Source organism: Amyelois transitella, chromosome Z (assembly GCF_032362555.1).
Source record: "Amyelois transitella isolate CPQ chromosome Z, ilAmyTran1.1, whole genome shotgun sequence".
Lineage (NCBI taxonomy): Eukaryota > Metazoa > Arthropoda > Insecta > Lepidoptera > Pyralidae > Amyelois > Amyelois transitella.
Genome location: NC_083535.1, coordinates 4,560,923 through 4,588,368, shown reverse-complemented (window position 1 = coordinate 4,588,368; position 27,446 = coordinate 4,560,923). Strand labels below are relative to the sequence as shown.

The following is a 27,446-nucleotide window of genomic DNA, read 5'->3' as shown; positions in this document are numbered from 1 at the left end:
AGTAAGTCGGTACATATATAATTATCAAGTTTCAGACCATTAAATTTGATTGATCATTTAATTTAATTGGAAATATAAATGAAAAATAAGAGTACAAGTAAGCACATACTTGATACCGCCATTTTAGTAAAATAGTTTTCAATTTAGAATCAAAAAAATTAAAAGAGAAATGTGGATGAAAGCGGCCAGTATTATTAGTCAATTTTTAACATACTTTTTTCTTTTGTTATTAATGCAATGAAAATGATAAATAATTTTGCTGTGTGATTCCCGGAGCTTTAAAATAGGTCCGGAAACATCGCATTTCCACAGATCTCGTAAAAGACGACTAAGGATATCTAATGCTGTATATATGTATATAGGTGCTATCTAATGCTGGTCTGGTAGTGAAAAAATACAGATGAATGTGACCTTTCAGAAAGAGATAAAAATTAATTATGTGTATGTATGTATATTAAGAATTTGCGAAAACTTAGACCAAAATTTATTTTTTGTGAGTATAAAAATAATAATCATAAAAAAAAACAAAAGTCCTTACCATACAAACGCCAGTGTCGGGGTCGCACATCTTAGAGTGTCCATTACATTCACATGGCCCGCAGTTTTCCAGATACAGTCCTTGGGGATATCTACAAAAGTACATACGTTATGTTAGGATAATCGTTTTTAACCTATTGACACTCGCCCCCTTATCACGCAATAAGACTTAATGTAATTATAAGACGAGTCACGAGCTTGACTATGCCGAGTAGTTACCGAAGAAAAGGATCACTCCCACCTATTTTACGTTCGTAAAAAACGTATAAAGGATATTTATTATATTAATTTTGCTAATCATGTTAATAGGGTCTTCTAGGGGTACGACGCCTCGTGTTAGTTGATTTACCTACTCCTGAATCTTGGTCATGGATGGACCTCGGACTCCTTAACAGAGAAGAAATACTTACTCAATCGTAACAAACATGGAATACAGAAATTATAATAATATGTTTTTCAGTATCTGCGGCTACAAACGCCAGTAGGACTATGACTTTCAAACACTAAGTATTTTTACTAATTACATTAAGGAATTTCAATGCTTTTTAACTACCTCTTATAACCAGGCGCGCAGTCTTCACAAGACGTGCCAATGTACTCTTTCGGGCACACGCACTGTTCTACGTGTAACGCCACAGGGCCACTGCCGCCTGGTTCTGCCGTCTCAATACTGGCCCTGCTCAAGGACGCCAGTTGGTTACCACGGTCGTAACGCGCCTTTATCAAGATCGTTTTGACGTCAGCCAGAGCTAGTAGGAACTGCTCGCGAGGCACTTCTTTGCCATCAACTCTATAGATAAAGAAATAAAATAGAATAAAATTTAAACGAAGCTTGCATGAAGATAAACAGAAATAAAAAATTAAAAAGTGAAAATTAAGATTATATGTGAATAGAAAATAAACTAAAATCTTTGCTTTTCTCATAACCATGCCAGTAAAAAAAGCCTATGTTTAATCTATGATTATTTAATTTACTCAAATAATATTCCATTAAAGGGGTCAAGCTGGGCCTAGTTAGGCCATAAAAGCGCATTCGACAAAGACCCAGACATTTGCATTTAAAGTATAAGTATGGTTGCAGTGAATGAATGAAGCGTCACCTCATCCAGTTCTTCTCGAAGATCGGCACTGTCACATTCAGGATACCAGAGTTGCTCGGCCTTGCATTTATCACGTGGTGGAAGGTCAAACTATTGTCCTGTAAAATGTAAAATATACGATGACCACGCTGTTTTCAGTATCAGATTCTCATCCAAGTGAATATCACAACAATTCTGTATTCATTTTGACAGCCATGTTATTTTAAGCTAGTTACAACGGTTATACACGTTTTATAGCATTTGACAAAGAATTAAAAAAAAGTATATTAAATAATGAAACAAAAAAATAGTGAGCAAGTTCATGAAACCAAAAGTAGTTATATAAAATGAATAGCTTAATAAGAAAAGTATTGCAAAAGATAAGCATTTGGTATATAATTTGAAACTAACGCTGATAAGCTGGACGTCGGCTGCATTATTGCCGGAGTTGTATCCGTATGGAATGTTCACAAGAGTGTAGTACAGGTTGCCACCGTACGATGTCACTTTGTCACCGGCAAAACTGGAAGAAATTAACAAAAAACATTAATAATTATAATTTAGAGTAAGAAGAGTACTCTACAAGTACAAGTAGCGACTATTCGACTAATTTTTCTGACTTTGTAACTCTAACTTTAAAATTTATTAACACAGAAAAAAATTTATGAAGAAAAATCTAGATAGAGAAGACGGTTGTTAATTATGATAAATTATTGCTGCTTTAAGGGGATAAAAAACTTGGCTTTATACTTAAATTTATCTAGGATATCATTATCACTACTTATTAATCACTAAGACACAAACCTAGCAGGTAAGCTCCAATAATATGCGTCATCAGATCTGCTGTCGATGTCCGCCCGAGCTGCCCCGCTGTCCAGCACGGGCTGAACACTGGCCGGGGCCGGCGCGTTGTACCCTGACCGGGAACTGGTGCTGCTGTACACGCCGAGCTGACGGATGCTGGACTCAGTATTGAAAACCGCGTGCGTAGTCTTCCTTCTCAGGTTGCTGCTGGCGCATTTCTGGGTGACTCCCGAGCAGAAGCAGGCGGCACAGCCATGGCTGTTGAAGTAATTTTTTTTATTGAAATTACTTGTTTATTATAGAATAATAATGGATATAAATCTGCAATTTATATAAGTATTATAGAACTTAGTCGATCGACAAAAATAAGTAAAGCTCCATTGACAAACAAGTTACACACATACAAACGCTTTATATGACCGGTTGCTAGCCCATCGCCTAAAAAAATAATTCCAAGTTAATAAGCGTATCCCCCAGCTGTCTAGTACGACATCCATGGTCCTTAAGTCTTCTATAAACTAGCAAATAACAAAATGAAACTCACGTAAAGTCTGGTGACAAATAGTAGAAACCAGGTTTGCACTGGTCGCAGTACTGTCCTTGCACGTTGTCCTTACAATCACATCGGTCTAGCAACAACACTTGGCTGGTGCCGGTGGGGTCACAGGGTGACTTCCTTACAGGGCGGCACGAGTCTCCTGGCAGCAATGGATTACCTTCGTACCCTTCTGCGCAACGTTCGCAATTGTTTCCTTCATAACTGTAATGGAGGGCAATGTTTAGGTAATCCTGTTGATTTTTATGATCGTAAGAACATCTTAGGTGATATCCAAAAAAATTGTTGTATTTTAACAGAACACAAAAAGATGGACATTTAAAAAATTATATCTGAGGTGGACATGTTAAATTTGTCAAACTACACATTACAGGAGATGGAGCAAAAATAATTAAATTTTCTATAAACATACCCTGGTTGGCAATCACAGACTACTCCGCTAGGTCCAAGATAGCAAGTGGAGGCGAACTGGTTCGGAGATGACGTCAGAGGACAAGGGCATGGGCTGCACGCGTAGCCAGCGTTCGGGTCTCCGAAAGTACCAGGTGGACACTGCTTCCTTTGGGGACGGCAGTGACCCAGCCAAGGGCCAGAGCTGTCTCGCTCGTATCCTGATGCGCAGTTCTGTAACCAATCAGTCATTTAATAATAAATTCTGGCTTTTCCAAATTCTACTTACATACATATGGTCACGTCTATATCCCATGAGGGGTAGACAGAGCCAACAGTCTTGAAAAGAGTGAATGGCCACGTTCAGCTATTTGGCTTAATGATAGAATCGAGATTCAAATAGTGACAGGTTGCTAGCCCATCGCCTAAAAAAGAATCCCAAGTCTGTAAGCCTATCCCTTGGTCGCCTTTTACGACATCCATGGGAAAGAGATGGAGTGGTCCTATTCTTTTTTGTATTGGTGCCGGGAACCACACGGTAAGTTCTACTTATAGGTATCTAAGTAGAATCTGGATAAGGCAGAATTTATTAATGCCTTTATTTCATTAATATTCATTTAATAATTTGAGATCCTTCGACGTAATGGCCTAATCACATGTAAATGTCTTAATCTCCATTTCACCATGAGAGCGTCGCACCATGGCACCATTGAGCCATCCAGCTGAACGTGGCATTTGAGAAGCTAAGAGGATGTTCGTACCATGTTATGATCTATTGATTTTAGTACCTAATTTGTTTTATCACCAGCCCTTATTTTCCTGCTCACTTACCTGGTAAGTGACAAAACGAATTAAAAGAAACTAACCACACGAAAAAATTGGGAAGGTAATGAATAAGAGGAAGTCACCTGGCAAGACAATCCGGTGTATCCATCAGGACAAGTACATTCTTCAACCAGATTCGCTGGGCCGAGGCCGGCGTCGATGTGGTGAGCAGATTGCATCAAGAAGTCAGTGATGTCTACACCAGCACCATTTAGTTCCGCGCGGAGAAGAATGTTCTCAACGTTGTCCAGACTGAAAAGTTTCAAAATTGTCGTACAGAAACTGTCAATAGGTAGGTATATTTGTTGTATTTTTTTACAGATTTCAACAAAAAGAGAGAGGTCAGGTTTTTTGTGACCAAGCTTTCGGCTCTCAGCAGATCTTTAGCTTTTACCGATTGTTACAAATATTATTGAAATCAATCAGTAATAACAATTATGGAAAGCATAATCATTTCAAATATAGGTCAATGTCATATATGTTGCTTAGTTCGTTAATCTTGAGTTATTTGTACAACTTACGCCATCATAATGTCTTCCCTAGAAGCCTGAGTGAGTCTACCCTGCGCATACTTCTGCCAGCTGCCAGGCACCAACTTTGCCTGAATCGTAGACTTGTCGCCAAATTGGGTGTACACCAATGTTTCATATTTGCCCTGCAAGAATGCCCATTGATTAATCATCGAGTTTTATATGACTCATCCATGTTTCTGATATATTGCTTACCATAATGATGACATCAGGCATGTTGTTGTCGTATCTTGCTGAGGGATATGTGGACTGGGACGACAGTGAGTACTTAATGTCCCCTCCGTATGAGGTCAGTTGGTTACCCGTGTATGAAGCTGGTAGAGTAAGGTAGGGATAAGCCAAAGATCGGCCCCGAGAGCCGTACGATAGTTTCGTGACCTAAAAATAAAACAACCTATTAGTGCTGTCCTGCCAAAATACTAGTTACAAAGAATTTAAAGGCTTATAACCGAGGGACGACGATGCTCAGAAGACGCCAAGTGTTGGGGGCCTTAAAGAATTGCTTGAATAGGTATAGGTTGGCAGTTAACAGGCATCAAAAATTGTACTTACAGGTCTTGCTTTTAATCGAGATTATTATAGAAGAACAATGAAATATAATAATAATAAAATATATACATATATGGGACAAATAAGCAATAAAAATATATTCACCGAGGCTCCGTTTCTTCGGGGCTGATAGTAATACTCATTTGTGATGGACTGTGTGTCAATTTGTGGACCTTCGGCTTCGAGCTTGACTCCCACCAGCCTGGTGCCACCCTGGCCCAGTGGTTGGGCCATGTCGTATACAAATAAGTCCGCACTCTTACATTGAGTAGACTTTCCGAAACAGAAGCAAGAGATGCACTCTGAAGAATCGTGGGCCTCGCTGGAAAAATTCAATTTCGTTAATTGTAATTAAATTTTAGCTTATAAAAAACCAAAAAATCATAGTTTAAATATTTTATCAAGAGTCCTTGTAAAGAGCCATCAGGAGTCGTCGATAGACAACCAGACCACCAACGCTATGATGATGGAAAACTGAATTTAAAATAATTCAAAAATTCGAATTTTCTTTCATTACTATGGGACTTTTTAAAACCTTCTCCTAATAATTGACATATATTTTTAATAGGGCTGGATACTCCAAATTCACCTATACAAAAACAAATCGAGACAAGTCTGTTTTTCTGCTTACTGTGAAATAAACAAGGTCGAATATATTAGGTAGGTCGAAATAACTATACATACATACATATGGTCACGTCTATATCCCTTGCGAGGAAGACAGAGCCAACAGTCTTGAAAAGACTGAATGGCCACGTTCATGTCAATATTACTGATGGCTAATTATTAACATGGATGTCGTAAAAAGCGACTAAGAGAGATGTTAATAAACTTGGGATTCTTCTTGTAGAATGGACTAGTATCCTGTCTACTCCTACATGATGATATTGTATGTATCTGTATTACTAATACACCTCAATTATATTTTTCTTTTTTTATATTTCGGTAAGTGATGGCGAAACAGTTTCCAAATAAGACAACAAAAGGTTGCTATACGTTTTAATACGCAAGGTATTTATGGTCACTTGTGTTGTAGATTCCTTAATTTCACTACGTGCTTAGATATTTAAAAGCGAATAAAAAAGCTTGCATAAGGTACCTACTCTAAACCAACATACCTGTTGAATTGTCCGCTTGGACACACTTGAGTATCTGGGTTTTCAACGATTACGATAGAGTCTGGTACTGCGAATGAGGCTCCTTTGTTGTTTAATGCTTCACAAGAATAGGCACCACTATGTTCAACCTGAAATTATAAAGTACATACAATTTTTTCAATCGCTCTTTCTGAATCCATACTTACTTATATCCATACCCATTAGAAAGTATATCAGTTTGTCTATTATTCTTCTTGGATTTCGGAATAGGCATTTTGACTGCTTTTTTATTTTTATTGTATTTTCATACCAATTTAGACGTTGGTGAAAGTATTATTTTTTAAATATTTACGACTTTTGAAATGGACTTTCCTATCATACTTTGAATTTATGTATATATAACAATGCATTAAACAATGTGTATTTTATCATATTAATATTATTAAGTTATTTATATGTTTGGAACACCTTGTCAAAATCCCTATTAGTTACCTAGTAGCAGTACTGAAAAGAACTTATTGCAGGTAACTTCCTGATAAAGTTAGGTGTTCTTATTGAATTTTCAATAAACCACGATTAACACGAGGCCACTAGTAAAAGTTTGTTCTTTTCAAAGCAGCTTCAAGTTTGTTCTTTTCATAATTAAAAAAAAAAGATTAAATTAATCTTTTTTTTTCTAATTATGAATGAATGTAAATTTTTAGTCTCTGGCTAAATTTATTAATGTAGAATTGAAAATCTAAATGTTTTGGAATAGGATAAGGCCTCGCCCAAATTCAGCATACAAGCCCAAGTTCAATTACCCGCATATTGGGACAAGTGAGTTGTCCGAAGCCGTTTTCGCTGGTAGAAGTACATTGCGGCGGGACGTGACCCCAGTTCAAACGCCAGGAGATCAGGGGAATTGGGATCCCCACAGCCTTACACGTTAGTGTCAGCACGTCTCCCACGAAGATGCGAACGGTGGGGGGCCGAGGCGGTTGAACTATGGCGATGGGAGCTGTAAAGAAATAAGAAACATGAAGAATGAACAAAACAAATGCAACAGAATGTGTAATTACGATACCATATGGGTTAAGCTCCCCTGCAATATAATATGCACAATGAAGCTCGCCTTCAGAGCTCTGATATATTGATGTATTGTTTAATTATTATGTTTAAAAATATATTCCTCAACTTCAACTCAAAAATATCATTTTTCTTCATTCATTTCCAATTACTCATAAAATAACCATATAATTTTTCCCTATATAAAAGTACTGAAAGAACAAAGTAATAGCAAGCAAACAGTATCGATGGGTACTCATTACAGCCTGGTTCAAAAGCAACACTCACCGCAATTTTCATCGGATCCGTCTTTGCAGTCGGCCAAGCCATCGCAGTGGTAGCTCCTAGGGATGCAAAAGCCGCCCGATTGGCAGGGGAACTCCACGGCGCTACAGCCCAGGGTGGCGTTCTGGGCGCCACACTGCAACGGGTCCTCGTCCGAGAAGTCATCGCAGTCATTCTCGCTATCGCAGACCCACGTTTTGAGAATGCAACGGTTGTTGGCGCAACGGAATTGGTTAGGCTGGCAAGATCCTGACTGTGGTGATCCTGGAATTATTGAATAAGTATAGATGTTTGTTAAACTAGCTAATAATTGTCGATGTGCCGTATGTACTTCTTTTGTATAATAGTAGAAGCGCTGTCATAAAAGTCATAATCCAGGGCTATAATAATAAAAAATTGTCGAAGTGTTCATCAAAGGTACACCTACTATAAGCTAATATAACAAAAAGATGGCAGATGACAGAATAAACTTGAAAAACTAACAAACACAATGTTCGTTGGAAAAGGTTCCGCAAAATACGAATCTTCAAAGGTAACATACCACAGCTATGCTCGTCTGACCCGTCACCGCAGTCCTGCTTTCCGTCACAGATGGCAGACTTCGGTATACACTTCAGGTTAGAACAGGTGGCTTCGTGTGGTCCGCAATTAGGTATTCTATTTCTTGTACTGGTAGCTGAAAAATAAAGTGATTTAATGTCAAATAGGTGGATATAAAACACGAGAAATATTTTTTTCTGGTGATAGTTACTATTTAGTTAGTTACCTAGTTTCTCCACGTTCAGATAGGCAGTTTTCTGAGCACCAGGCGAACGGACATAGTCTTTTGCTTGGCAAATGTAAGTCCCGCTATCGGCCGTCTGAAATCATTTCATTAAGTTATTCCCTACTTCTTTCTTATTTAAAAGAAAAATGTAGTTAACTTAATATGGTTGTATACTAATATAAATAATGAAACTGTGGGTTTTGTTAAAATTTGTTTTTAAAAATGATAGATGTAGTTCGCATCCGTTGTAGTAAGATTTTGGAAACTGACACAAAACTTCCTATTTTTATTTAAAAAAAAAAACATAAAATAACTTTGTTTTTTGATAAAGAAATACAAAGATAAACATTATTTATACTCACCGTTACATTGTTCAAAATAAGTCGCCCATCTTTGACTTCAAAATCTGATTTCATACGTTTTCCATCTCCTCTTATCCACGTAACTTTAGCTCGTCTAGGACCCTCGTCTCGGCAATCGAAAACTACGTCTCCGACTACAATAACATCAAGATATAAAAAAATGTTGAACAAGTATATTGTTATATCAAATAGCATGAATAAAGTGCAAATATTTTTAGAGTAGATTCAGTAAAAGAATATTAACGATTCTCTCGAAACTCTGTAATATAAAAAAAATATAGAAAATTTTATAGAAATCTGATCCATTTAAAGATAATTACGACGAAAAAATATATTTTCTTTTCATTATTCATTATAATAATACTTTGTTTCCTCCAGTCACGACTGAATCTATCTTTCCGATATATGCAATTTTTTTGTGCGGACCTTATGCAAGTACTCATCTAATCAATATGTACGAGTAGTACCTGTTAACAGATGGCTCGCTGGCTCAGCGCGATTTGATGAAAAGCATTATTCAATAGCAAATAATACAACTTTCTTTAATCTTTTATTATACAAGGTGTCATTATTAAATACAGTATTAATTATTCAAAACGAATGTTACCGCTGCATATACGTATACTATAAACATTGCATGTCGAGAGTAATTATACTAAAGCAAATAAAATTTATTTTACTCTCTTATATAATTATAAAGGGTATTTAATAAAATTTTAAAAAAATTTTCAATAAATGTAAACCTATTTTAAATAATAAATGGTATCTTGTAACTATTTGCTATTGCCATTAAAAATGTTGAATATATGCACACCATGACTTTAAATATTTTTGAGCACACCATGTTATCCTTTGGTAAAAAGTTTTATTAGTATCAAAATTTCACATGCATAGGAAAACCAGTTATATTAAAACTATTAAACTGGTTAAATCAGTAAATTATTATCTTTATTAAGTCGTGCTTTGAATAATGGCATGAGGTTACCACTTAATTTCAAAAGAAACAAATGAATCAAAAAATTATTAAATTTTATGCTATGGTCAATTCAATTACCGATTAACATAACATTTCTCCCACCCATCACAATTAAGTTTATTAATAATGGAAAATTATATAAAAATGTTAGAACATTGGCAATAAAAATTACCTAATCTATGAACAAATAAAATTATTGAATCCCATAAATACATGCAAGTTTATCTCAATTTGACCTTACATTCTTCAATAAAAACTAATCCTATACTTTGTATCAATAATATTGTACCTCTGTTGATTACCACCAGGAGAAGAAGGTGATTTTATGCACGTTTTCGTTGACAAAAATACTTATTATAAAATTAATGTAACTTTGAGAGTTCCAAAATTCAAATTTTATAATTCTATCAAAATTATTTATTTATGTGATTATATTTTTTTATTTGAAACTAGCTTTTACCCGCAGCTACGTCCGCTTGAATTTAGCGTCACTTAAAAACATTTAGGTTTTCTCTTTCCTACGGGAACAGTTATAGTGTTTTATAGGAATGCAGCCACCCTGTCCTTATCCAGACTCTTATATTATGTATACGTGAATTAATGATGTATTGCATCAGTAGATAATGAGTGAAGAATGAACAAACAAGCTTACTTTTACATTTATAACTTTAGTTAAGTAGTTAGAAATATTGAACCGGTCACATAAAATTGTATGTATCCTATATACAATTTTAAGTCACCGGTTCAATATTTCAAAATACTTAGTTCAATAGTTCAAGATTGGCCCTTACAAACAAACAAAGTTACAAATTTTACTTCTTTTTAAATTAATATAGATTTACATACATACATATTTTCACGTTTACATCTGTTGCGAGATAGACAGCGCCAACGGACTTTAAAAGACCGAAAGATAAAGTATAGATTTAATAAAAAATAAACCTGGTAGATTCATGTTACAAACGTAAATTTGTATGAATTGTGCTTGATTGTACCTGTGTTCAATTTTAAGCTTTATATATAATTAAATTATCAAATAAATTAAAACCAAACCATCACACAATGTAAATGAAATTATGAGTTATAATGTTAAGTTTCCATGATTTCATATTAATTTCCATTCCGCCCACTGTAAATTGCTAAAAAAAGTTATAATCCCATAATGCAGTAAAATCTGCCATAGCCTGACTTACCGTGGTAATTATTGGCTGTACCACCACCATGAAAAAAACAACATAAAAATTATTTTCTATTTTAATATTATGTGACGTTCAGCAATTCACTACCACCTCGTCATGATGTACTTACTTACATAGATCTATGATTATTTACAGAGAACATAAACATGTAAGAAAATTATACCCAAAAATAATTTAACAAAATGTAAGTATATGTCATTATTGTGCGTTTAATTTAAGCCCTATGTTATTGGTATATTTTTAAACAATACATACCAATTGTTTTTAAATGTATGTAGTATGTAATAATAATATGAAAAGTTAAACAAAATCGCTAAAAATATTTTTTTATAGTTTGACTTATCTTACCTAGATCTAAAACATCACCCTTTCGCTGCCTTGGTCATTGTTAATAAAATTAAAATTATTGTCATGTATCTCTACTTATACGTTCAAAATTTTGTAATATTGTAAGAAAAGACACGCATTATATATTTTTTATCTACATTACAAATTGTCATAAAAAAAATACAAGTCAAATGTTTCCAGCCAACCACAACGCTTTCAAATATTTCTTATGTAAAATATCGATTTATAAAAACAAAAATAGAACATTGCAAGATGCAATAGTAGGAAGTTTTTTCTTTGAAATATTTAAATTGCTAGTGTACACGTGCTTGTGCAATATCTCATCTGGGGCATTCATCATTATAAAATCTCCCGAAGTTACCATTGTGAAGGAGATTACCGACGTGAGAGTATAGGAACATTCATTTGTTTATACTCGTAACATCTAGTTTGATTAGTTGGGATATCATGGGAAAGATATCTCGTTACAGAACTAATCTCTATAAACTTTGTTTTAAAAATAATACGATGGAAAAATGTACTCACAGTATGTGACAGTCTGTTGATCGGGATACGTTTTTAGGTTCAGTGCCTCTGGACCTGTAATAAATTAGAATTTATCAGTAATGTAACCTAACTTATCGCTATTAATTTGTGACCGTTTATTAATGCTATAGGTATACCTACATAAACCCCATTATTTATATTGAAATGTAAAGGAATAAAAACAATCGGTTTTTAAAAATTCAATTTTAAAAATATATTTATTATTGACTACTCGTACCTGTGGCTAAAAAATGCCACTAGCAAACGAAATAATAAGATTTATAAAGAATACAAAAGCAATGCATTTTATTTATATGTGAACCTTTTTCATGTCACGTATTACAAACGTAATCTATACATAAAAATATGTATTATTATTTACTTCTAGTTTATTTTTATTTGAAATCATTAGATAAGTCCAACTTATCACTATCTATTACAATTAAACAGAACTCATCACAGGAAAATATATGATAGAATATATATCAAAGTTAATCTGACTAACCCGGCTTTATATATTTACATTAATTTACGTTTAACGTATTAAAGTTTTATGCACATGTATTGATATTTTATATTTGAACTTACCGTTTATCATATATGTATATTATGTTGCTTTCATAACTAAATTCATGGGTAGATAAGCGAGTCATAAGATTATGTTGTCAAGAATACCAATCACCAATAGCGTCAGTTTTATTGGTAGTGTACTGGTATTTAAAATGTCAGTTAAAGTAAATAATTATATTAGTTAAAGTTAGTCACGAATTGGCGTCTAAAACTATAATATAGATAGTTTATCTTATATACAAAGTTATTTTTTTAAATCTATACACGAACCATTCCAACGTTATTGAATTATAAGGGTTTGAAGGATATTGACAAACATGTTCAGTTCACTTCAGAAAGTAATTAAATTAACCATTTAATAATAAGAAGGTATGAGGTTGAAAATAAGTATTGTCTACAGTTCGTTCATTCATTGGAAACGGTGGTAAGTAAGTGCCATTTAGTTGGTCAAAAAAGATATCAATAAAATCGATATTTCAAGCACATGTTAACTTGATTTCATCATGTACTTTGATTTGGGTGGGAACTACAATAACAGGTTTTTTCTCACTTTTATATTAAATATCTCTAAGTATTTCCATTTCTAAGACTTAATTCAATGCTCAGCAAAGAGTGACTGAATTCAGTGAGCTTTTAGATATATCAACTACTTTTACTCAAACACCACCGCTTCCAAGAAATATCACATAAAATAACAGGCAGTTTTCATTAAATTGCGTCTAATACCCATACATGGAAATAAATTTAGTAAACATGTTGAATCATGTCAATATCCTTATATTTAAAGAAGGCAGAGTACAATCTCTTTTCCTTACTGCCGGGCGGACAATTAAATTCGTCACTGGTGTCCATATTGGAACAGTCTAAGTTGCCGTCACAGCGGCGATGGCCGTCGATACATTTCCCGTTGTCGCAACGCCACTGCGATCTACCGCATCCCGATGATTCTAACAGAAATTCAGTTATTTATCTGTGATTCTTCTTAATTATTAGGTCTGCCGGTGCCATTAGGTATATGCAATAGAATCAACGCGATGAACGAACGTATCATCATTACACAGATGTATTGAAAGTTCTTAATCAGTCTGAATAACATAGCTTCCCAACGACCAGAAGTAATCTAAACAAATTAATCGTTGATTAAAATATAAATAAAAAATATATAATTTTACCTTTGTAATCATATGTGTTCGGATAACCGAAGGGTGATTTTGTTACGTCTTCATTAATTGGACGTTGCGTCGTGATAAATGGAGGTACAGTGGTATCCACACGAGATGCACAATTGTATTCATCAGAACCATCGTCGCAGTGCGGGTAGCCATCGCATAATACGATGTCAGGTAAACATTGTCCTGATCTGCATTGAAAATCGTTCTCCTTGCAAGCTGAAAGAATATACTTGAGTAAGTATATTGAATTAATAAATTATTCAATAAAAAATATTGAAATAGATAGCATAAAACATGCCAAATTTTATATAAGTGAAAAAAGTAAGCTGAAAACATAATAATATTGCGTACGAAAACATAATAATATTGCTTACAAATACTATTTAGGTTTAAATTAATTATAGCTAGTAGGAATGTTTTAAATAATCTACAACGGTAAGTTCTCGGGAATAACTATATACGAACCTGATTATTATTAGAATTAACAATAGGAATGATGACAAGGCATTTAAACAGTAAAATTATTAATACACGTAATTACCTAAATAAGAGTACATTTAAAATTTCACGATGCGAACAAAATACACAGGTGTGACAGGTCATGATATCATTAAGTAGCGTTTTGTAAGAGGCGTTATAATTTGTTGTGTACTTTGTTATATCTCAGCCAGTTTTTTTGTTTATTGATGCGATTTATCACCAATGTTAAGACGTTGTAAAACTAAATTCAAAAAGACGAAAACAAAATTTAGTCATCATGCCTATTGCCGCAGATAAATGGATTCAAAGAGGCGGTTACATAGATCAATGGTTTTCCCGAGAAGTCCATAAGATAGAACCACATGCTTAAACAAAAAACTACTTCCTACAGCTAAATAGTGTCACCGAATCTTCAAAAAACTTAACGCAGCGTCATAATTCACTTCAGTTTTCACAACAGCAGCTTCCCTAATAAATTTCAATAGCACTACCGGAACCATGGGTGAAAGGCGAAAGAAAAAGATCTATTGGGGGAAGGAGCTATAAAAATCTGGGTTTCCGAACAGGCATTCAGCATTCCATAACCAATAACGGTCCAGTACCAGAATTCTGGCAGTTCTGTTCATCAGAGAAGTCCAGACAGTCATAGACATTGTCACACCGCCGGGAGTGGGTTATGCACCTTCCGTCGTAACATGTGAACTCTGCTTCTAGACAAGGATCCAGTGGTATGGGGGAGCGAGACGGCCTTGCCATGTACCATGCTGTAAATACAACCTATATACCCCACTGACAGGTACAGCTCTTGTATAAACTGAACTGCAAACTTTACTTTTGTCTTTACCTTTGTTTTCATGTTACCTGATTTACAGGGTTTTCAAAGTCTAACGTGCCAAAAGCACGGAGCTAATATTTCACTAGCTTTTAATTTACGGGGCCCGCATTGTATATTATTAAAGCGAAATTGACAACATTTCATATTTTTCAAAACCTCAATCAAAAATAACATTTTATACATTTTACCATTAAAAAATATATTAAAATGCTATAACAAAACTGTGGGACTTCATCTCTATATTAAAGAGAAGTTTGGTATATAACGTAATCTTCGAGGCTAACTTCAATTTATGAACGCAGTCAGTTATTTTATCAAGTGTCAGAAAAAATAACATTCGCGTCAGAAAAGCGTAAACCGTAAATGAGACAAATTCCGAACGTAAAATTTATTGTGATATAGACTGCAATATCAAAAAAATAGTTTTTCAATTAAAGTTAAACTTTCATAATGAATTATAAAAATTTTTTGAATTGTTGTCAATTGAGTCTTTTATAGACAATATTTATTTGATACCTATCCAGTGCATATACTAAAAATATATGTATATAAAATAAAGTTTGTGTATTGGTACAACATTGAATGTATGGTGCTTTGTGCAAGCCGTGGTTCTGCGTTTAGGTGCTGATAAATTAAGTGTAATAACAAATAAGTGATTGTTTTTTGTTCAATTGTGCTGAGTGAGTGCTGCAACATATTTTATTCTAATACATTCATACTTCCATACTATTAATATAAATGCGAAATTCTGCGTGTATTTGTGTAAAGAATGAATCGTCGTTTAAGATTCTTATCTGTCGTTAAATATTTGAATTGTATAATAATATCGGTAATATGCTCTTTCTCATCTTAGCGCGTTGCCACTTGCACCCTTGGTCGATTTTAACATTGAGAACCTTTTTGATTATCTGCCTTTTTCACCATACCTCCAAATCTTGGAGACTGCTGAAGATGGCTCGTAAGGGCTATTGTACATGATGTGAAAGGATGTTATTCAATTCATCATTCTTACCAAAGATTGAAGACATGAGCTGTATCGTGTATGTGTTTGTATGAACAATATTTAATACTCACGACAATTCTCCTCATCAGAATTATCTCTGCAATCTTGGTGGCCGTCGCAGAAAAAGTCTTTGTTGATACAAGCCCCGTCTCTACATGTGAACTGATCGTAACAGTCGCCTGTAGAGAAATAAACGAATGTATTTACAAAGAGAAAGACAAAAGTGCTGAATAAATTGAGAATAGGTATATAACTTTTATAAATGAAAAAGGAGGAATTGATTTATCTTTATTGAAAATGTTTGTGCGTTTTTCTTCGGCCTGTATGATGGTAAACAAGGTTCACGGGAAGTACGAAGTTAGTGGTTTGAAACTGACAATAATATTATCCTAAAATTATAAACTATCATCTTCATATAACTTGAACATAAGATTAAAAACTGCACCCAACTTACCTCCAGAATCGGGAGACGTTATGTTCTTGCAATTAAATTCGTCACTGCTATCGCTACATTCGGGTATATTGTTGCATTTAAGGTTCCTATTAATACATTCACCATTGTCGCATCTACAACAAATTAACTTCATTGAAACCCAATTTCCTTCATAAATTAGAAAACTGTTTCGCATAGCATTACAATACAAAATATTTTTTTTTAAATATATTCACAGTTTCAAGAATTATAATAAAGAATGGCAAATAATAAATAAATAAATAGTAAACCAGCTTCTGTTTACTGAGTAAAAAGTCTTTGTAGCTACACAGACATTTATTAGCAAAAGATTTCTTACTCAGGATTGTTTACTCTCACTGGATACACAAAACATCAAAGTAGGGTTAAGAATAGTCGTTGACATTTAAAGAATAAGCTTTTTAATAATTAAACTAAAGGTAAACTGGAAGGGAAATTTGTCTTATAATGACTTGCTTAACTGAATAAATATGAAAAAAGAATTACGCTTTGAAATTCGCCATGCTATTTATCTACATAGTAATAAAATTAACAATGATGAATCGCTAAGCAGAGTCATAATTAAAAATTTCAGACCATTGGTTGAGTGAACAATAGTAATGAAGATATAAAAAATTAGATACACGATAATACAGTATCTTACCTAAAATCCTCTGGTCCATTGCAAAGTGCGCAGTCCTCTTCATCGCTATCATCTGAACAATCGGGGATGCCGTCGCAAATCCTCCAACTTTCCAAGCATTTGTTGTCGCAGAAGTGGCAGTCTTTAAAAACAATACGATCAAATATGTACAATATCCCATAATTCGGATATATCTTAAAAAGTTAGAATAATAATCGTTAATAATCGCTTATACAAACCAAGGATGTTAATGTTTATTGTTTATTTCACTAGTCAAATAATCAAGAACTATGATTATACAATATAAGTTTGGAAACATATAGGTGCATATTCATCGTATCTCTCGTTCATCATATTTAAAACTATAAGAGTACTACGGTTTTAAACAACAAATAAAACATTCACCCTGACCTTAGATATGATGTAAAATTACCACGTTAATCAAAAAAAATATTGTATAACAACCTTAACAGTCTTTACTAGTTATAAATGAAACCAAGTAACCATGGATCCACTTCGCAGGAGCAAATTAATACACATTAATAAAAATTAAAAATTCGCTAAGCATATAAAATAATGGACAATACATTGCCTCTTCTAAGACAAACACAAATGTACCAACGCAACGTATGCCGAACCACACAAACAAATGTGCAACAAATCGAATACTCGATACTGTACTAATAAAATAATAGGGAAAATTAAAAGGAGTTTACTCAATCTAAAATGGTAAGAAAAGCCTCACCTTGAGGTTCAGACCTAAGTTAGGTATATACTATTGTTCTGGGCTTCTGCATTCAAGAATATATTATATCGGGACTTTTAAAGCATAACACGTATATACAAAATAATATAAAAAATACCTAGACGACATTTTCATTAGTCATTTATTTTCGTGAGGTTTCCGGTACTCAAGAATAGCGATAGTTCTTCGCACGATGACAACGGTGTCGCGCGTGCCATTTCAACGATTTGAACGTACGAGTACATACATACATAAAATCAATAAACGCGTCGATAAAATAATTCTTACATTATAACATTTTTGAATTTTAAATTGTATAAACCGTACAAGAACTGTTTGAAATCTCTCAACTGTCCGTCTATCTCTCAATTCAAAAAAATCACGTATTTTTATATAGACAGACCCAACAGTGTTGAAAAGACTGAACTGTCTGGACCACGTTAAGCTGTACGGCTGATGCTAATAATGGAATTGAAATTCAAACAATGACAGGTTGCTAGCCCATCACCTACAAAAACAATCTAAAGTTTATTAGCCTTTCCCTAGTCGCCAGTTAATTAATGAGAGAGATATGGAGTGATCTTATGTAAAAGTACCAGGTACCACACGGCACAAGTATTGAACTAAATTAAGTGTCAAACGAAAAACCCCCGTTAATTTCCGTAACCGTAGTTTAAGTGTTTTACTCGTATTGACAGTTACTCGTTAGTCTGTTTAGCAAGAGTACCTAATTAAAAGAACTCATACAAATTCCAACGAATGTAACAGTGGCTTAGCGTTGCGCGGTTAACTAGTGTCAAAGTAGAATGTATACAAACTTACCTTCATCAGGACAATTCCTTTCATCTTCCCCATTCAAACAGTCAGTTTTACCATCACACTGCTTGGCACATATTTGGACATTGGTGATGTCGAACGCGCAGGATATATGGCCATCTGGGCATGAAGCCACTGAAATTTATAAATATAATGTAGAGATAAACAATAATTAAAAAAAAATCTGAACCCAAAGAAACAATTAGCACATCATCAACACGACTACTGTTATAGTCCATTTTATGACTACAGTTGCATCAGTTGCGCTATTGGAAATTGGAACTTTCTAAAGGTATTGTTGGCATGACATTTTTTCTTAAAGAAAGTTAATAACGTATAATAATTTTATGTTATGCTGATTTCTACTGCGTAAATCATTACTATAAACTTAAAATAAATTTAAGGACATGTGTAAAAAATTGAAAGAAAAGATTGTTAGACTTTTGGTTATGTGACAGTTTCTGAAAATTCTTTTTTTTAAATCCAAGACTTCAAAAATGGACCTTCAATAACTTTATTTAATAGATAAACATCATGTAAGGTCAGCGATAGCTTTATAATTAAACAAGTTATACTCGTAAAAGACAGTAGTGCCGTGCCAATTGTGGGTATTAAAAATTTAGAAATTATTAAAATTTCAACATCATGCCAACAGGGAAATTACAGAAGAGGTACTACCTACGTTAATAGGTAAATTTTACATAAATATTGAACAAATTTCCTTTGTAATTTTTTGTTATTAACAGTTTTACATACAAGAGTAATATGGAGTACATATTTATCTACAACAAATACTACATCGACACTGCAATCAGTGGCTTATGTTACCTATAAATTATATACCACATAATATAATTTAAATAAATTGAACTATTTCAAGGAAGCAAATCTTAATCTATCAGGCGACATGCTCGTGCATTTCAGAGTTTGCATCTATAATTAAGTTATTTAGTAGTGAGTTAGTGTTTCAAAACCATAATACAATCAAAAACATGCTGTCGTATCCAAAACCTTTTAAAAATAAGGGATGCACCTATTTATTAACAAAAAAGATGTAAACATAAAAATACCTAAACTTAAACTGAATAGACGTAAACTTTTTAACTCATAAAACTATAACAATATGAAAGGATAATCCATAAAAACTACAACAATTCATCATATTATTGGGTAAAATCTATTGGTTATTCACAAAGGGTTGATTTTAAAATTATGGTGATTCGCGAAGTATTTCAATATATGTTTTGTTTCATTGAACATCACTTTCATCATAACAAAACTGGACTCACCGCAATTAAATTCGTCTTCACCATCATCACAATCTATTTCACCGTTACATCTTTTATCAAAGCTGATGCACATATCAATATTCTGACAGTGAAATTCGTCTCTTTTGCAATTACAATCTGATTCATCTGAATCGTCTGAGCATTCTGATATTCCATTGCATTTTGCATCCGCCGCAACACATTCTCCATTTGCGCATTGAAATTTATTTGGCATGCATGCCACACTATTTGACCCTGCCATATAAAGTGAATCTTCTTTACCGTTTTATGAATTACAATGAAATGAAATGATGATCGCAGAAAAAATGTAATAGCAAAAAGATGTTTTTTGCGTTACTAATTGGTGATTTGATAAGTAGTGATTAAAAAATAGTTATGCGCCTTGAAATGACTACAATCAAAATATACTAAAGTTTCTATTTATTGATGAAGTAATAAAAAATATAAATTTGAAATATAAATCTTGCTTTATAACTGATGTGCAATTAAGAAAACATGCAATTAATATATATATCACACCACAGTCTTTTATTGGTGTGTGTATTATGTGTGCAGATTACAATATATCTGTATAATAATTTAGTATTCAGATATCTGTAGTGCAGAGATCAGCCAAATATACAAAGATTAGATGTAAGTGGGTGAGTTTCAAACCATTCTCGCAATTGTGTTCATCCGAGCCATCCTGACAGTCATGTGTACCATCACATCTTTTTCGTGCATGGATGCAAAAACCGTTGTTACATTTGAAGTCGTTGTCACCACATGCTGTCCAGTAAAAATACGTCATTTCAGATCAGAAGGAAATTTATATAATAATAAGATTTTATAATCGTCACAAAATAAACAACAAACACATACAATAGATGAAGAAGAAAATAATGATAAACAGAAACAAATGCATAGAAAGTAAATTTCTGAAATATGAGATCACGTGGATTGTGCTTTATTTTAAATGAATCAAGTAACTTAAAATAAAGACCCAAATAAGCGAATCAAGAAAAACTAAAAGAAGTAAAACAAAACATGAAATGTGAACTCAGAACAGAATCTAGAAGATGTACGAAAACAAAGAAGTAAGAATATCCCCATAAGGAAGATTTAAATTCTGAAGTTAAAGATCTTAAAGAAGTTAAGTTTGATTGATGATACATTAAAGAATGATGAAAAGATGAAATAAGAACTCTATTACTTCTATTAAAACTTTACAAAAGTGATCAAGAATAAAATATTGTAGATTAAGACAAAGTAGAATAAAGTAGTATACAATATTTTTCATTCAAGTTGGCATGTGCAGAAAGTAAAGATCGACAAAAGTGAAGAATGACCAACACCAAAGTCTTGAATGTTGGAAGAACCCTTGCAATAGACCCAAAGCAAGACGAACACGATTCCTTACTGAATGTAACTTACGACAATTTTTTTCATCAGAGAAGTCGTCGCAATCGTAAAATTTATCGCATCTTTGACTTTCGGGTATATATTGTATTTTATTCTCGCACAAAAACTGCCCCTCATGGTCTGTAATTATATTACCATAATCATGCTTAAATTCGTCTTGGAAGAATATTTTCACCAACTTATTAAAAAAATACGTGCCAAAAAATAGAAAACAACCCTATTTTAGAAGCCTAAACTGATTGCTACTTTAAAGAACATCTCGAAGTCTTGAAATGACGCCATCCTTACCTAAACAGTTCCTCTCGTCCGACCTGTCTGATGGACAGTCGACGCGACCATCACATCTCTTCATGCGATTAATGCAATTCCCATGATCGCACTGCCATTCATCCGGTGTGCATGCTTGCGAGATATATCGTTTATATATTAGTGAAGTACCTCAAGATACACATTTTATCAGGTCATTTTAAGTCTAAGGTATTGTCTTTTATTTTTAAATATAACCGTCTTATTCATTTTCAAACTAAGTAAAATTTTATTTTGGTAAAAATAATATCACTCCATCTAACAAATAGTACAATCATCATTAAATGACCTGATACAAAGGTAGATAGTTTTTCTAAACTTACGACAATGCTTCTCGTCGCTGCCGTCCTTGGGGCAGTCTCTGAAGCCATCGCAGCGAAGTCTAATGGAAATGCAAGAGCCATCTCCACACCTGAAGCGGCCCCTACCCTTGCAAACGTGATGCCCCAACCAATCCAATAAGCGAGAGACTTACCGTAAAACCGTCAAGAATGCGTGCACAGACATCTTTGATTAGGTTTCTGATTAAAATTTCGATTACCTTAGCTTATAAATCAGCGGTATTAAAGACTTTATTTACTGTTAACGTCCGCTTTATAATTAAAAAGCTTAAAGTTCATGCATTTTTCAGTTGATTTAAATGTCACACATTTCAAATCATCAAAATCGGCTCTGACCACCTGAACTATGACTAGACTTACGTAAATCAAAAAATATGTGACAAAATAAATTTCATCTTCTTCATTGCCAGTAAGTCAGGCACCACCTACCTTGTTCCTCGCATCCTTGTTCATCAGATCCGTCATTACAATCCTGGAACCCGTCACATTTCTTTCTACGCTCGATGCAAGTTCTGTCGCTTTCGCATTGGAATTCGTTGCTCAAACAATCTGAAACAAAATCGAGTGTGATATTAAAACACAACGTACAGGCAAAATGTGGAATTTAATTTTTTAGGTGGGTTGTGGTCAAGTTTGACTTGCATACAGGTACTTATCGTAAAAGTGAACCTCCGTTCAGAAAAAGTGATGGGCTGACACGATTTGCATCTCAATTCCATCATTCTTGTTTGGATTATAAAGCTAAAAATGGCCTGCCAGTCTTTCCGAGATTGTTGGTTTTGCCTTAATAACGGATCAAGGCGTGATTATATTTATAACATTTTATGTAGACATTATCACTATACTTACCACAATTAGCTTCGTCTTCGCCATTAGAGCAGTCGCTGACGCCGTCACATTTTCGAGCTGCTTCGATGCTTCGTCCGTCATCACAGCGGAAGTCATCAGTGCCAGGTGATTCTGTGGGTAAACAAAGCATTTTAAAAACCGGTACACGAGGTGCCGTTTGGTTCCCGGTACTTTAGAATAGGACTACTCTATCTCTTTGTCATGGATGTCGTGATGATTCGTGCAAAAACTTGATTTAGGTACCCACTCCAGGATAACGGTCAAAAGGCGCACCCTGAGTTATTTATTCTTTAGGAATTGAAGACGCCCCGCTAAATCTAGTACTATTAAAATTTGTTTCGTATAAAACTAATCATAACCTTAATACAGATTATGATAAGGTTTCCAGTAACATTAAGTTTTTTGTATAAATAGAAGTTTGAAGTAAACATTTAATCTGTCACAGTTATTTGATGTTGTGTTTAAGTCCTAATTGGCAGTTTTGGAACTGTCGCGTGGGCCCGTCTCTCGCACACGACTCTAGTTGGTATTTCACTTGGTTTTGGCATAATTACTTAAGTACTGCTGTATTTAATTTTCTGAAAGACTTGAATATAATTTATGTTTTTTATTTTTAATAGGCAGGTTGATATCTACATTAAAGGTTACAAGACACAGTCTATGCAAATTATTAAGTGTGAAAAATAACCAAACACTATATTATTGCTGAATAATTTATGGAATGAATAAAATATAATTCAAGTATGTAAATTTGCTGTTATATTTAGATAGTTTAGAAGATCACGTTTATTAAAATTTTAATCATATTGTATTTTAATATATACCGGAAGATTAACAAAAGGTTAAATATAAAAAACTTATGTCTTGAAAATCGCGCACGTATCCAAATAAATGTTTTCACATATTATTAATGCATTGACACACAGGTTGGTCCATACTGGGTTAATTTGTAAACAACAAATAAATAAATAACTAATCTTTAACAGACGATATTTAAGGTATAATTTGCTAATTGAACCTTAAAATCAAACTAAGTTAAACTTATATTCAAATTATTGAATCTGAAGTAACTGTATTCTGTACAGTTATACATAACACGTACCCACAAGGGGTGTTTTGTGAAACACGTACAGTTCGCGTTTTCGCGGCGTTTAGTTTGCATAGATCGGCAATAAAAAATAACGTCCTGGTGAGAATATCCTTTTTTCTTATAAACATTTTCAACGTATTTAAAATTCCGCAATCGTGTTCAGCCTAGCACGTGATAAACTTAACATTGTATACTGAAATAGAGGTATTGCGGAGTTTGCGCACACGCCTCGGTGGGATCAGGGTTACAAAAAATGTTTTTGTAAATAATATATAAATACTGATGTAAATTCGAATTCCTTCTCACAAAAACCACTTGAATAATCAGGATGCCATATTTAATGGCTATACACATAATGAAAAATACCTACTAATGTTTTAGCGTACTTTTGGTCATGGTCATTATTAATCCATAATTATTTTATTACACAAGAAATTTGTACATTTTATACAAATAAACTTATAATCTTCTGGATCCTATGTAATAAATACAATTTAGCATAGTGACAAACTAAACTTATGTTATTTCAAAAAAAATCCACGAGAACGAAGCCTCAGGAAAAACTCTATCCGATAAATGAAACAAATAAATACGTCCAAGAAGAAAGTTGCAGCCCTGAGACAGCCCCGCATTTAAGGTGGACGTGAAGCGCTTAATAGTCCTCTGTCACCCAGCGTTCAAGCTTGGGCAACTTTTAAAGTTCGCAGAGTGACACCTCATCTTACTCGCAAGGGGATTTGCACCTTGTGACCAATTTTACTGTTACTTTTAAAAGATGTAGCGAGACATGTTTGAGAATTAAAATGTATTTTGTAAAAATGTGATCATCAACACATCAATCATAACACTTAATTCAACGAAGGTAGTTTATTGTTTTTGTTCATTTCTGACCTGTAAATGACTTAGAATGTTTTTAAGAAAAATCAAAGCATCTCCTTTTTTGAAATGTAATAGGACATGGGTTGTGCCTTTTTAGGATACGCAATAGGTACCACACGTACATATGATCACATTTAACACTTCACATATTTATAGATGCTTAATAAATCAATAGCTCAATAATGGGCAATCGATACCCACTCAGCTCGAGTTTGTTGCACTTATTCAAAATAGACTTAACATTGGCTTAGTACTAAATAGATGATAATCATAATTTATTTAAAAACAAAATTTTAATTTCTACCTAGCTGCAATTAAGATACATCTTAAAGTATCGCATTGCACTTTACTAATTATGAATACCTAAAACAGGTTTTAAACGCGCACGAACCGTACCTTTATTTTGTCTCGGACGTTTCGAGTCATATTACTAAGACCCGTGGTCACCTAGCGAATCAGTGACCTCAGATCATTGTAGTTATGTATATTGTTTTATTTAAAATTAGGTTATCTCCATCATATATCTTACAATGTATTTAATCTGTGGTCAAAGCCAAAGGTGACGTTATGCCACGGACATTATTTAGTAACTCAACTTGAACGAATTTTGTTTAACTCAACCGTAGGAATATCTCTCGACAGCTCTTAAGTTCTTTATTTTATTTTTAAGAGTCAAGCTCTGGACAAAAGCTTGTGATTTATAATTTTAAAATCTGTAAACGTATTTCAAATCAATAAACGCAAATCATTCGTGTTCTCCATTTTGATAACTTGTCATTGGTTCAAGATTCTGATTGAGATGCATTCCTTGACCGAGCCCTGCACGACCTAAATTGTTTCATGCTTACATCACTGTATTTATTATTACTTGCATGTAAAATATCAATGGTCTCTAATATTACTTCTAATTATACTGATTAAGAACAAGCTGTAAGTTAAACAATCTATAATGCTATGTTTGATGCATGTGGTCGAGTGGGTGTTAAATTATAGTCAAACATATTTGTATGTACAAAGTAAGTATAATGATTATAAGAAAGTCGAAAGAAATTCTTCAAGGCATTCCCAAACTGATGAAATATAAATTCCCAAGAAGAATGAAAGCTGTCCGTGAAAAAACAAATCATAAATAAATGGTCGTAAAATTTTCGGACTCTTAGGCTCATAGACAATTAAATCGCGACTGCATACATACAATATACATATCACGTTTCTTTCTTCCATCTTTCCACTTTCCACGATTCAGGCATTTCATTTTAACACATTTATATAAAAAAATTTTGCATGCAAGCTTGTTGATTTCGGATACTCTTGACCTTAAATGCCACATGATAGAAAATAAATAATTTTGGGTAACATTTGAATCCAAAATTAAACATTCGTGAACAATTGAACCTTGTACACAATCAAAACTATTAACATAACATTTGCAGATAACAAATCGTTAACAGTACACACCTATTTCATGCAATAATAATATTTAATACAGTGAATAAATCCTTTCTGGTACATTAGTACTGACACTGTGTTTAGTGAGGAACTAGTAGCATAATTTTATGTTTAGAATTCGTTGGTTTCAGAATATAGAAAGTGCATTATTTTTTGTATAAATAATGTCAACATGATTGGTACACAATCTAAAATAAGCTTTACTGCTATTTTTAAATTTTTAGCGTAGTTACTTAAAAATAATTTGCTCATGGCTTTTAAAACCTTCCCTCATTTTGACACTGTTTATTTTGTAAATAGGTGACGCTGTCACTACAGTATCAAACTTTCTTTAATGAACACACAATAATAAAAGTTAAGTTCGAAGTGGGTACTTGTACAGAATGCAAATAGCCAAACATAGTCGCACCTTAATAAAAACATTTCTTGACTCTTTCTCTCTCTCTGTTCTCTCATTTCGTCATAAAATATTGTTTTACCTACAAATATTATGAATGGAAAAGTTTGTTTATTTATTTGCCTCATCATGATTCATCATCTTGACCAATAAAGAGGTTTAGTGTTTTCTGCCACCAAGCTCACGAAGAAAATATTGAAGATATCTCATATGCAACACGCATTTGAGAGGGCAGTTCTAAGTTACATGCCAACTAATCTATGTAAAGATGTAAAATTCACACAGGAATTTGCGACCCAATAGGGTCCTACTGTACTTTGTCTTGTCCTTAATTCAAAGTTTGCGACCTTTCATTGATAAGTATAGGATGGAATTGAAACTTCCAGCGCCTAAATGGGGTAATTATTGCTTAGCAAGCACAACAAGGGTTGGGGTATGTTTGCTAGACGGTCTGTCAAAATTCTAGAGTCAAAGACATCTGAATCTAGTAATTTTCAATCAGTACCTATAAAGCTAAGATAGAATTAGCAAATATACAAGAAAAATGTGATTGAGACCCGTGGAGTTGGAAGACTTAGACGTACTACGTACCTTGATCAAATCAGGGACTTACTGGCCAAAGACCAGGTCAAAAGTACCCAAAACCAACGAGCTTAAAGAGAGATGAAGTGGATAAAGTGAAAGAATCTGCGGGGATTTTGGCAAAGGGAAAGATGTAATCTGCGCCTATACCCCTTCTGGGAAAATAGCGTGATTTTAGAAATGTATGTATAAAGCTACGTGCTAGAAACGAACATTGGTTTACAGATCGAAAACTTTTTCATATAAATAAAAGAACAATCTATTTTATGTTCA

The 27,446-nt window shown here is 33.6% G+C and overlaps 1 protein-coding gene across 13 annotated transcripts in view; it reads right to left on the bottom strand.

The window, feature by feature from the left end:
* Positions 1-27,446, bottom strand: part of LOC106130554 (basement membrane-specific heparan sulfate proteoglycan core protein) — a 167,224-nt gene that overhangs the window by 26,675 nt on the left and 113,103 nt on the right. For 8 of the 13 annotated variants that reach the window (XM_060953760.1, XM_060953761.1, XM_060953763.1 and 5 more), the window contains 30 exons: positions 22,777-22,887; positions 22,357-22,476; positions 21,293-21,400; positions 20,534-20,647; positions 19,880-20,113; positions 18,597-18,725; positions 17,051-17,171; positions 16,390-16,502; positions 16,007-16,114; positions 13,618-13,833; positions 13,261-13,392; positions 11,876-11,929; positions 10,997-11,011; positions 8,828-8,961; positions 8,466-8,559; positions 8,241-8,375; positions 7,703-7,963; positions 7,171-7,367; positions 6,389-6,516; positions 5,376-5,592; positions 4,917-5,099; positions 4,713-4,846; positions 4,275-4,443; positions 3,389-3,600; positions 2,965-3,180; positions 2,421-2,678; positions 2,028-2,139; positions 1,638-1,735; positions 1,091-1,327; positions 539-629 (listed from right to left, as the gene is read on the bottom strand). In XM_060953760.1, coding sequence (XP_060809743.1) covers positions 539-629; positions 1,091-1,327; positions 1,638-1,735; positions 2,028-2,139; positions 2,421-2,678; positions 2,965-3,180; positions 3,389-3,600; positions 4,275-4,443; positions 4,713-4,846; positions 4,917-5,099; positions 5,376-5,592; positions 6,389-6,516; positions 7,171-7,367; positions 7,703-7,963; positions 8,241-8,375; positions 8,466-8,559; positions 8,828-8,961; positions 10,997-11,011; positions 11,876-11,929; positions 13,261-13,392; positions 13,618-13,833; positions 16,007-16,114; positions 16,390-16,502; positions 17,051-17,171; positions 18,597-18,725; positions 19,880-20,113; positions 20,534-20,647; positions 21,293-21,400; positions 22,357-22,476; positions 22,777-22,887 — 4,451 coding nt within the window. The remainder of the gene's footprint in view (positions 1-538; positions 630-1,090; positions 1,328-1,637; positions 1,736-2,027; positions 2,140-2,420; positions 2,679-2,964; positions 3,181-3,388; positions 3,601-4,274; positions 4,444-4,712; positions 4,847-4,916; positions 5,100-5,375; positions 5,593-6,388; positions 6,517-7,170; positions 7,368-7,702; positions 7,964-8,240; positions 8,376-8,465; positions 8,560-8,827; positions 8,962-10,996; positions 11,012-11,875; positions 11,930-13,260; positions 13,393-13,617; positions 13,834-16,006; positions 16,115-16,389; positions 16,503-17,050; positions 17,172-18,596; positions 18,726-19,879; positions 20,114-20,533; positions 20,648-21,292; positions 21,401-22,356; positions 22,477-22,776; positions 22,888-27,446) is intronic. The other 5 variants (XM_060953762.1, XM_060953764.1, XM_060953766.1 and 2 more) reach the window with 5 other exon arrangements.